The sequence below is a fragment of the Echinococcus granulosus genome (genome assembly GCF_000524195.1).
Source record: "Echinococcus granulosus chromosome Unknown EG_S00040, whole genome shotgun sequence".
In the NCBI taxonomy this organism is placed as follows: Eukaryota; Metazoa; Platyhelminthes; class Cestoda; order Cyclophyllidea; family Taeniidae; genus Echinococcus; species Echinococcus granulosus.
The window spans coordinates 211,252-223,152 of record NW_020170420.1 but is presented as its reverse complement, the minus strand read 5'-3'; the positions used below and the strand labels follow the sequence as shown (position 1 = coordinate 223,152).

General features: G+C 44.8%; 3 protein-coding genes across 3 annotated transcripts; 1 reads left to right on the top strand and 2 right to left on the bottom strand. All coding sequences in view use genetic code 11, as the record gives it.

Annotated features, from left to right (window-relative positions):
• Positions 1–1,649: 1,649 nt before the first annotated feature.
• Positions 1,650–2,051, bottom strand: EGR_05442 (hypothetical protein; the record flags this gene model as incomplete). Its single annotated transcript, XM_024494691.1, has 1 exon — positions 1,650–2,051. One exon carries the CDS (start codon positions 2,049–2,051, stop codon positions 1,650–1,652), a length of 402 nt encoding a protein of 133 aa, XP_024350876.1.
• A 6,875-nt stretch (positions 2,052–8,926) lies between these two features.
• Positions 8,927–9,328, bottom strand: EGR_05441 (hypothetical protein; the record flags this gene model as incomplete). The annotated part of the gene is made up of 1 exon (XM_024494690.1): positions 8,927–9,328. One exon carries the CDS (start codon positions 9,326–9,328, stop codon positions 8,927–8,929), a length of 402 nt encoding a protein of 133 aa, XP_024350875.1.
• Positions 9,329–10,179: 851 nt separating this feature from the next.
• Positions 10,180–10,581, top strand: EGR_05440 (hypothetical protein; the record flags this gene model as incomplete). Its single annotated transcript, XM_024494689.1, has 1 exon — positions 10,180–10,581. The coding sequence occupies one exon, from the start codon at positions 10,180–10,182 to the stop codon at positions 10,579–10,581; it is 402 nt and encodes a 133-aa protein (XP_024350874.1).
• Between the last annotated feature and the right edge of the window lie 1,320 nt (positions 10,582–11,901).

The following is an 11,901-nucleotide window of genomic DNA, read 5'->3' as shown; positions in this document are numbered from 1 at the left end:
CTGTTGCCCCGTCAACTGTCCCGATTTTCTGGCCCCTAACTACCTACTTACCTGCCTACCTACGCACCTATTTAACTGCTTACCTAAGGAACTAATTAAGCTCTCGTGTGAGTTAAGTGTAAAGGGAGGACAACAAACATGTCATACATCAAAGATTGCAATCGTTTGTGACATCGCGATTGTGTTAATGATGATACATAAAGCACTCAATCTGCCAAAGTTTAACTACTCACTACTGTCTTATGCTAACGCTTTTGTCGCAGTGCCATGCTGCCCAACCCAAAGGGGAAAATGAGTAACAGATGGAAGTGGGGAAGATTAGCCGACTAGTAGCAGTCAGTAGTCGGCTTTTGGTAGTCAGATGACAGGCCAGAGATGTCAGTCACAGAAGTGCTCACACTTCCTCACTGACGATCCCATTAGCAAGCTACCAAGTCTACTATCTCCGAATCCTTACCTATATTAGCCTTTGGGGACTAGAACGGGAGCTGCTGAGAAGAGCATAACAGCTCACTCTTCTCACTTCCATTTGCATCCTAAGGAGCCGTCAAATATCACATAATTCTACCCACTTTCCTTTCTGTCGAGTCACCATCAGGTGTTTTATCATATTTCCAGAGACACTCAATTCGAATACCAATCACGCATCATCCTACCCCCTCACAACACATGCATCAAAGATGCTTGGAGATAGGTACAACCTCACCAATAAACACTGGCAGTTTGCTGTTCTGCAAAGTTTAATGTGATCCCCTCTTCACCCGCCTCAATCTCAAATACTCCTGCGAAAATCTGAAACTTTACATACCAATGAACTTCGCCCAATTAATCAGTGAGGTGTGCTGATGCGCTTTAATAGTACACTAATGCTAACACGTCCTCTTAGCTCATTCACTGAGGTACTTTATCCCGAGAAACTTCCAACAGACAAGTTCACGGGGCATAGGATAGAACCCTCATCTCTCGTTGCGTGGACTCCAACACACCGGGTCGGTGATGCCCCACACACGCGTGTACCGTGCCTGCAACTGTCTTTGACACTGCAGCTTCGCTACCTCTCTTTTACACTGAAGTCGCCATCACATTCCCGACTGAATGCTCAGCATGTCCCCTGCTTAACTTTTAGTACAAGTAAGGTCGCAGAGAGGAGTGAGGAGGAAAAGTTGGGGCTTCACTGGTCGCGTTATAAAAATTGGGATATTCACCATTAGAATCGTATTACTAACTTTCAGTGCACCCTCTTTTGACACTTTGTGCGTGTCACTCTGCCACCATAAACACCGACCCTTCACAAATTCCCTGCAACAACTTCTTCAAGACGATTTCACGGGTTTAAAATGTGAGTTTCGGGGAATAGAGGGTACTAACCTCCATTCGTAAAGCCGGTATGCATGAAGTACCCGTCGCTGATGAAGCCCAACGTTCTGTGGAGAGGTGGGTACCTCCATATTCAATCAGCAGCTAAGCCTAACACTGATCTGGTAGGGTGCAGAACCAACTCACTGAGCTTCAAGTGTCAATACAACCAGTGACTTTGGCAACCTATCATCCTTCGTCCCGTGACCACCTTTGTGAGAGGAAAAAAACAAGCAGATGTAATTTACCAATGTGGAAACCTTATCTGATAAGAATGCCAAATGATGGTTGATTTAGGTTTTACTTGTGATGAGATCGAAAAGAAGAATGGCCGCCAATTCGGCAGAGAGAGACATGGCAATAGTGGCAATGAAGGGTGACCAAATTCCCACTTGATAGAGGTAGTAGAAGACCCCAGAGATGGCTATGATTGCGGCGAGGATGGCAATGACAACAGAAGCAGTCTCGCTCGGAGGGAATTTTGTAACCACAAGGATAATGAGGAAGATGGCCGCGATGAGAATGAGTAAACCAGCGGTGAGGAGCAGGGCACCGATCACTTCTTTTGCCTTGGTTTTTATGCAGCTAGGACCAGGATTGCTACCTTCACAAGTCCAATCGTAATATCCGATTGCCATGAAGAAGAGGATAGCTGCCATCAAGGCGATAATAATGTAGGCGATTCTGCGATCCATTTCTTGTCTCCCCCGTTCACGTGGTAAACACAACCCTGTAGGTCTGTCAGCAGACCTCGTTGCGTTGTTTTTATAATGGTATGACGCCACCTAACCTCACTTTTATTGGTTTGGAGGCACCCACCATAGGGGTCGCTGAATTAGCGTTAAAGTAGGCCCAAAATTCACCTTACTTTTACAATCCCCCATGGTAAATCGTGGCATTATTCTTGACTATCAAATGATCTACTTGATGTCGGTATCACTGAAAGCTGGCCTTGAATCTGACAACACTAATTTTTATGCATTCGGTTTGGCGGTGGCGCTTGCTAATGTATTACCCTGAGGCGTCATTAGTGAAGGCCGAGATGGTGTTTAAAGCCCATTGAAGTGAAGGAAGATGCCTATCTCTCGCTCTCTTTCACCTCACCCAACTTTAGGTAACTTCTTCCTTTCAGTGGCGCCACTGGTTTTGCCAGTTGTCACTTTTCTGCTTGTCAACTGCCATGAATCTCCTTCCTGCTCCACCTTTGACAGTGTGAGCTATTATGGAGGCGTTTGTTCGTACTTTCCAAATGAAGGCGATATGAGGTGAGACAGGGAGAGAGTACATACCCTTCCGTATTTGTTTCCCATATCATAAAAACTGCTCATAACTGTAACAACAAAGCTTCGACTGTCTGTCAACTACCAACCTGGTTTCCCGTGCTCATGCCCTCCGCCCAACCAATCGGTAGTGTTACTTTTTAACAAAGGGATGAAAGGTCAATCTTGTAAGATCAGGCGACTACATGTGGTGAGAAGTCATGACACTGCGGCGTTTCAGTTCATCAGATTCCATGATTCACGGTGTAAATGCAGAAAAGAGAGTAGTGTGTATTATGCTCCTGGCAGCACTGCTCATCCCAGTTCCCATCCACAACTGTGGTAGTGGATGTGGTGACAGTAGACTTGGCAGCATGCTTACGCAATTGTCAGTGCTGAGATGTGGGCACTTCTGTGACTACTGCTGCTTACCTACCGACTGACTACCGCCAGCCAAATGCTGACTGCTGTTAGTCAGTCAGTCCTCACTGCATTCAACTGCCATCCATCGTCACGTGTCATGTAATGTGCAGAGGAGGTAGTTGATCAGTAGTGATCACAGCAGCACTGTAGCAGACGTGCTAGCTATGGATAGTAGCGAATGGTTGCTCTTGACCCGACTCAGTGGATGACCTGTGATCAGTTTGGATGCACGCAGATAAGTGGGGAGGCACTGGGTGGATGTCTTCGCTGTCAGCAAATTGGTGTAGTCATCAGAACAATGGGGGATACATGCCCTCGTTCTCATCTTGAACCTGCATCTTCACTTTGCTCCAATTCATCCAATTTGTTCCATTCCATCTCACCTTACCTCACCACATCGTGTCTTTCTGACTGATGACTGGGCGAAATCGCCTCACTTCATCTTTGAAAGAAGTGAAGTTCCACACACAAGGAGAATGTGACCCATTGGATGTGGCTTTCCTTTGGGTGGTGGAGGGTGTGTGAGGTAGAGCAGAGAGCTTGTCAAAGTGTTGGTCTTAATGGTTGAAGGAGGTGGTCTGGATTGCAATTTGTCATGCACTGTCACTGAAGGTGACACGAGGCAGAATGTGATTGAGAGAGCTGTAATATGAATGGAGTCTGTAGAAACGAAGGAAAGTGACAGAGAAATAATGCCGTTGGACGTCATTTGCCCACCTTCCTTTTCTGCCATGCATTTGATCATAAAATTGTGCTATGCGGCTACAAGTGGATAATCACTACTTGGGCAAATATCGTTAGGCTTCTGTGCGCGGAAGGGAGTGTAGACAAGGATTACGGTAGACTTTCTTGCCTTCCTTCCCCATTTCCATTTTTAACCTGCGATATTGGAGCTTTCTTGGTGCCTTACGAATGAAACTCTCTTCACGCTAATTCTCTCGCCTTTACCGTTCCTCTTTCCCTTGATGAAGGTAACCAGAAATCCCAGCGATGACTATGATCAGGAGAGGTGTAAAGACCGGCTCAAACACACCTTAAGCATGACCTTCTTTATGAGCGTGGATTGTGAGTTGGTGAAGGAGGTACGATGAGTCGCCAGTAGTGACTAATGCCACAGTCATTTGCTTGTCCTACAAATTTGACGACAATTCTTTACACTCAAGCAGATAAACTGTTAGTCAGCAAGTGAGTTACTCACCCATCCAGCTCGTTATTCACTCAGTCGGTTAGTAGACAAATACTGCGGCGTCTATGATGCATTTTTGTAGGACGCTTGAAAGAAGCACGGAAGCTAATTTTTAATGCATGTGAATGCCATCCATTTGCACTGCCATTTCCACCACTTGCATTCCCAGTTGAAGGCGTGGGGGTAAGTACTGCTTTTGGCTTCCAGTCAACATACATGGTTACGACAATCGAGGATGCAGGCTCATCGTCGGCCTAACGCATCCACAATTGGATGACTTGCCAGCACTTGATCGGCGGTGGCGACTACATCTGCAAACCCCACAATCCACGATTTCTTCAAGTTTTATGTCGCAACCTTGGCGAGAAACGCCTATAGCTAAGAAATCGAGGTGAAGTCAATTTGCGAAGCAGATCTGTCTAACTGCGATTTGGTAGAACAGCGGTGTTAAGAAGAAGGAAGGCGGTAGAGGAGAAAATGAAAATGTTCCCATTGACAGATTGACGCACATTCACCTTTACTTCAAAGGAGATGCTCACTTCTAGGTCGTAATCACTGTCATCAGTCATTTGACATATTTGAAGAAGTTGATGAATGGAATGAACATTACTTTCCAGCAATAAAGAAATTTGGACCCCGAACTGCGGTTGACCAAGTTAAGTGAAGGGTCACAGAGGGGATGGTAGACTAGTCACCGAGTCGATATTAAAGATTACTTATATATAAAGTATAAGTGTTGCTGCGCCATTGTCAACTAAATGTCAAAGCCAATGACAGCAAAGACAGGTGACTCCTTGCACCACTTAATGAGGGTGAGTACTCCATGGAATACATTGATCATCGAGTGTGTTAAGCATTTTTGGCCTTCGTATTTGCTGTTGGAGATGTGTTGGTAGCATACTCAAAGGATTGTTACAAAAGCTAGGTAAATGAAATGTCCGATACCCTGCTTCTGACGGCTGGTCTGGTCCCCTTCTTTTTTTCCATATTCCTAATTATTACTGTGATGGAAGGTAATAATTAAGTTTATATCATTTCCATTGTACTCACCACAATCTCCACGATCTTGTCTATGGATGGAGTGTTCTACTGCTTGGACAGCCAAAAATATCTGGCCACCCTTCATCTCCACTATCGTGAAGTCTCTCACTGTCGCTTTGGCTGTCGTCCTTATCTTCAGTCGCATGCACATGGGAGACGACCACTTTTTCAGGCCTGTAGCTGCGTACCCTGCCAAATCGCCCATGATCCACTTCATTTACTTATGTTATATTTCTGCCAGACTTTGATTCCACCTGTAGGCATTTTCAAAGAATAGAGTTAGCATATCCTGAAGATTGCCTCCATGATCTGGATTTTTGGGTTCGACAGGCTTTATGGATGTCTTCTCACTTTGAGTTGTGATGATAGCTAAGGTCTTTCAACTGAGGGATTTAGGAAAGGTAGCTCCCAGATGCCCTCAGGAAGGGACCTTGAAGGTCGCTATTACAAGTGGCTTAAAGGGGAACTGGATGACTCGAAGCATGAACTGTCTAGCCCGATAACACGGGGGATGTCAAATCCTGGAGATGGGCAAGTGTTAGGAGTTGACCCCAGCCATCGCGCAGCTGCACCGCCTGATTGATGGGGACTGTATTCATCGTTGCTCTGATCCGTTGAGCTTAATCAGTGAAGGGTCACGAAAGCTGCCGCTTCACGTTGCCCTAAGTCATCTCACTTTAGGCAACAGGCAGCGGTGTGGATGAGAACTATTAGATGCCATCGCAACTCAGTCGGGTTAAATCTATGGCTGGGATACACTTGATCACTTTGGTGCTATCTTCTACTACTGGAATGGTGGATCACACTTTACTTTGTAATTTTAAAGGGGGCGCAACTTTAAAGTAAAAGTAGAATTCGTAAGTTGTGGTGGCTAGGTTCCACATAATGCCCTAATCTCTTTTCCCTGCTACAGTCAGACCGCTCAAATTCCCCTCGTGAAAAACTACCTTTACGACGGGATGTCATACTGTTCTTGCATAACACAAACATTTTCACCTCTAGATTCATCAAATCATCTTTTTTTCAAAAAAAAAACTCAGAAAATGCTTCATTGAGCTTCACCAACTGTAAAACAACAGAGCCAAGCATGCTACACTGGTTCACAGGCGATCAGTCCATTTTGGAAACGGTTTAATACAATAGCCTATCAGGACGTGGGGTGTGACTGGCAAGTTGTGACTGCAGAATTTCACGTATATGTGACGCTATTTCTGGCACATATCCATTATCAAATTACACAGGCAAAATAAACAAACTTGAAGGAAAGAGAATCCTTGATAAAGGTCACCAGTGAGAGTAAAAAGAAATTAGGAGCGATTTGTTTTCCCTGAAGATTACAATGGGTGACCATTTTATGTGTAGATCCACTTCTCCCCTCTTCAGTCACATTTGCAACCTAATTTGCACTAAATGTTAAGCAGAGGACACGTTGCTCTTCCAGCCAGAAAAAATGAGGTGGACTTCAGCGGGACAGAGAGATAAGAATGCTGCGGAGACCAATGAAGGCACGATACATGTGTGCGTGGCGTCACTGGCCCCTGCCCGGTGTGTTGGTATCCACGCCAGGAGAGGAGAGGGTTCTATCCAACACCTTGAGATGAATAACCTCCATGAATGCGTTATGAGGGTGCATCAACAATAGCGTACTGTTAAAGTATATCAGTACACCGTACTGACCAATCAGAACTCACTAGTGTGTGAAGTGCACAATTGTTACAGGAATGTTTGCGAACAAGGCAAGAGGAGCGAATTCAGTAGAATCTTGCAGAAGAGCCGAATGCATATGTTGATTGGTGAGTTTGTGCCTACTTTCAGGCATCAGTTTTGATTAGTGTCAGCAAATGATAATTTAATAATAATTAAATGGAGTGTCTCTGGGGCTATGAAGTGGCACTAGTGGTACGACACAAAGAAATGCGACAGAAGACATGTGATGTCTGGCAAATATATGTATTGATAATCCATGAGTTGGTGGTATTTCAGCCCTTCTGGAGCTGTTTTACTGTGCCAGTGCATACGAGGTGAGTGGACTGTCATGCTGTTGTTAGCAGCCGTCATTCCAGTCCTCCTCGCTACTATGGCTTGAATGCAGAGAGGATAGATCTAGTGTCAAGCTTATGCAATAAACAGGACGGAGGAATGAGCAGTTCTGTAGCTGCCATCTTTTGACTGCTAACTGACTGCTAACGGCCAACCGCTTGCTGCTGCTGGTCAACCAATCCTCACCGGATTTAACTGCCACTTATCTCCGCGTTTTGGTTGAGGCAAAGGGAGGGCGGTTCTTTTGCTGTGGGTATTGCTGCACAGTGAAGGATATGCTAGTGATAAGTAGCAGTGAGTAGTTACACTATGTCAGATTAAGCAGAATGTCTCCCATCATTAACGCAATTGTACTGGCATAGACGATGGCACTCTTTGATGTATGACAGGACTGCCATTCTCCCACTGCATCCAACCCACACAAGTGCTTAATTAGCCATCTACGTAGGTAGATGAGTAGGCAAGTGGGTATGTAGGCACAAGCTCAGATGGGTGTTTTAGGGGCTAATAAATCGGTACTGTTGTCAGAACAAAAAGGAAGTCTCGCTATCACCCTAGCCTACAGCATCGACTTTCTCTTTGCATCGCTTCAATCACCTTCACCCACTTCGACCCATTAAATCTAATCCCAAACCGCCTCTCCACATCCCATCTCACCCTATTGCCTCGATCTGACTAATAACTGATTAAGGTTGCTTCATTCTATCTTTTTTTACAGTTTTCCCAAATCAAAGTGACTTTCAAATCCCTAACTTGGCATCGAGAACTCGCAACTGCAATCGCTTAATTTTTGAGGTGATCGAATAATAGCGTCCCGCTTTTTCATCTCAGAGCTTGTACAGTCTCGTAATGGTGAATAGGCGAGGGGTTCTTTAACATGATTAATGAGTAGACCGTTTTGGGATAGCCAACGAAGTGTTCTTTCGTTCCTTCAAAGGCTTTCCCCGCTAAGCTTGGAGTCATAACTCCTCCTCCTCCGTTCTGTAGATTATCATCTCCCATCTGTGCTTATTTGACTTCCATTCACGTAGCGGGAACAACCACTTCATTCTGCACATCTCCGAGTGCTGGAGATAGCAAACCACTTGTTGCGTAATCGCCTACACTGCATCCTCCGCACTTCGCAGTATGATGAAATTCTATTTGATTTGGGTGATTCACAACCAAAATCGCGCCACTCAATATGAGTGCTCCTTCTTTTTACTTTCTTGTGCGAGTCGCTCCAAGAACACAGGTACCGACTTCTCGTAAATGTTTTGCAACAACTTTCATGCCTTTACGTGAGAGAGGGGTAAGAGAAAAGGGGAACTTAAACTGCATTCCATAAGCAAACGTGCTTGAACTACCTGGCACTCATGGCACACATTCAAACACCCTTCTGGGAAAACGTAAGCGCATTCACACTGCTAGTCCTCACAAACAATGACCAACTCCACCACTAACTAATCGAGGTATCGAATAGACCAAGTGGCTCTCAAAAGCTAACGTAACCAGTGACTTTGGCAACCTATCATCCTTTGCCCCGTGACCCCCTTTTAAGAGAGGGAAAAACCAAGCAGGTGCAATTTATTAATGCAGAAACCCTAACTGGTGAGGATGTTAGAGAATGTGCCAAGTTAATTTAGGTACTGCCGGTGATGAGATCGAAGAGAAGAATGGCGGCCAACGCGACGGAGAGAGACATGGCAATGGTGGCAATGAAGGGTGACCAAATTTTCATGTGATCGAGGTAGTAGAAGACTCCGGCGATGGCCATGATTGCAGCGAGAGTGGCAATGATAGCAGAGGCAATCTCACTCCACCTGGTTCCCGTAACCACGAGGAGAATGAGAAAGATGCCCGCGATGAGGACGAGTAGACCGGCAGTGAGGAGAAGAGCACCAGTAGCTTCATTCACCTTGCTTTTGAGGCAATTGGGGCCAAGAATACTACCACTACACACCCAACCGCTGTATCCGATCGCCACGAAGAAGAGGATGGCTGCCACCAAGGCAATAATAATGTAGGCGATTCTGCGATCCATTTTTTGTCTTCTCCTGTCACGTGGTAAACACAACCCCGTAGATCTGTCAACAGGCTTCGGTACTCCCTTTTTATAATGTCATGGTGCCACTCAACTCCACTTTGATTGGTCTGAAGGGCACCTAATTTACTGCACACCAAATTAGTGCTAATTTTCTCTCGTGACTTTTAAAGTAGACCCAAAATTCACTTACCCTTTACTATTCTCATGGACCATTATGGCAACAGTCATGGCTATCAATCAGCCCACTTAACTTTTCTGTCATTGAAAGTTGACTTTGAATCTGGTAGCATTGGCTTTGATGCTTTTGAGCTATTGAATTCTTCCAAGTTTAATGAAGGAGAGGATGGTGTCCATCCCTCTCTCTCGTCCAATCTTATTTCTGACACCTTCTTTCCTTCAGTGGCGCCTCTGGCCCTCCCGGTTGTCACAACCCGACCTCTGCTACTGTGAGCTATGTGGAGGAGTTTGTTCGCACCCTCCACTTAAAGGCGATATGAGATGAGATAGAGGCATAAAGCCAATAAATAATTCGGTAATTATTTCCACTATAAAGGAGCTACCCACTGTTTCGAGTGCCTTTCTGATGCCAACAGGGTTTGCGGTGCCCACGCTTTCTGACTCTTCGGTCAGTTAAATTGCTTTCTTTTTACCGTCCTTTGTTTTTTAGGAAGTGATGTAATGTAAAAAAGGCTTCTTCCATATAACCATTCATAAAATTTTTTGTGTGCGGTTGCTTTGCAGCATTCCTTGAAGCCAATTGTAATTAAGTCTCGTGATTGAATGCAGGTATAAAATTGAATGGAGTAATTGCAGCCCCACACGGGCTCATTTTTGAGGCACACACAGGAATGGATCGTAGGCTGGGTTACGTTTTTGTAGCTCTCCTGGCAGCTATTCTCTTTTTTGTGGCAGTGGGTTACAGCGGCTGGGGATGTGGAGATAGCATTCTCGGCCCTCGTTGTATCAACCAGAAGGTGCATGAAATAACCGGTGCCCTCCTCCTCACTGCTGGTCTAATCATCTTCCTGGCTGCCATCTTCCTCGTCCTCGTTGTGACTGACGGAAGCAGCTGGACTGAGATTGTCTCCACTGTGGCCACTACAGTCGCTGCTATCATAGCCATTGTGGGGGTATTTTACTACTTAAATAGCCGGAATCTCTGGTCGCCCTTCATTGCCACCACTGCGATGTCGCTCACAGTCGCGCTGGCGGCTATCCTTCTCTTCGATCTCATCACCTTCTATATGTAAAAGGTAAAATCATCGCTCTACGGCCAAAGTCGAATTTGCACTTCATTTCAGCCCATTTTAGTGAACTCCCCCCTCACCTTTTTGAATTTCTCCGCCCGTTTCCCTACCTCTTGCCTTTCCTACCCCAACTCCAGTTAATCTCTTCATTCAAATTTTCCTTTTTTGACTCATCAGTCTTCATGGATGACAACCAACAGTAGTGAATGCATTAATTCTAAGGCCCTTCTTCAAGTGTCACTTCCTTTTAGTTTCTTTACTGCACCTTCTCATTATGTCTTCTAAGGAGCAAAAAATATATTTAATAAACATTTTTACTCTTTTTTAAACCAAAATTTTTTTCATAAATGGGGGTGCAGTTGGGTAATTTGACTCCCCTTCTCTCTCAGCTGTCAACCGAATTTCAGTAAAAAAAATGATTTTCAACTTTGCGATGGACTGTTGCTCGAGTGGTGGGATTTCGCTGGGATTCCTTCTATAAGGGAAGGCAAATTCTTTCTATATGTATATTTTTCCTTTCCAGCCATCCCCTTCAAACCCCCCTCCAAGTGCATTTGAGAGAAGAGAGAAGGAAAAGCATCGTTTTTATAGAATGAAAGAAGGAAAAAAGCCCGAAGCATTTGCGAAGTTTGAACAGGGTAGATCCGTCCGTACAATGGCCTTCAAGTATTGTGAATATAGTAGTCAAGGAGGTAACTCTCGCATGTATAGTTCAACACGCCTCAAAGTCTCTTGGTCTTCATTACTGCAAAGCTAACTTTACCTTCATACATGTCAAAAATGTCATAGTTTTCTTTTCAGTCAAAGAAGAAGTCAATTTTATACATTTTCTCCCACCAAAGTTGCTGCCTTATGCTCTCATGTGACTACCTCGCCACCCACTGTCATCACTACTTTCCTCACAAATCAGTATGAAGAAACTAAGTGGTTACTGCACTCACTTCTGATTGACACTTGAACCTCGAGAGGTTCCACAACTGCTGAGCTCCTACGGGCTTTATCACCTCTCTAGAACACGAGCTCCTAAAGTCATATCGCCATAGCAGCGCCAAGGGTGAGTTGTCACTAAGATCCAGCAATAGAGCTGTCCAGATTTTCAGCTCTCATAGGATCAGATGGATAATAGAAGTGACTATTGCTTCTTTGAATTGTCAGACCGATGCTCCTCTACCTCTTTCCTTAGTCTAGATGAAGGTAAAGCCCTTCAACAGTCTAAGCGACAGATTTAAAGAGACCTAAAGACATTTGTTAACATCTCTTGAAAGATATTCTTTAGAGGTTTCACAATTACCAAACCATTTACATTTCCTACCTCAGGAAGAT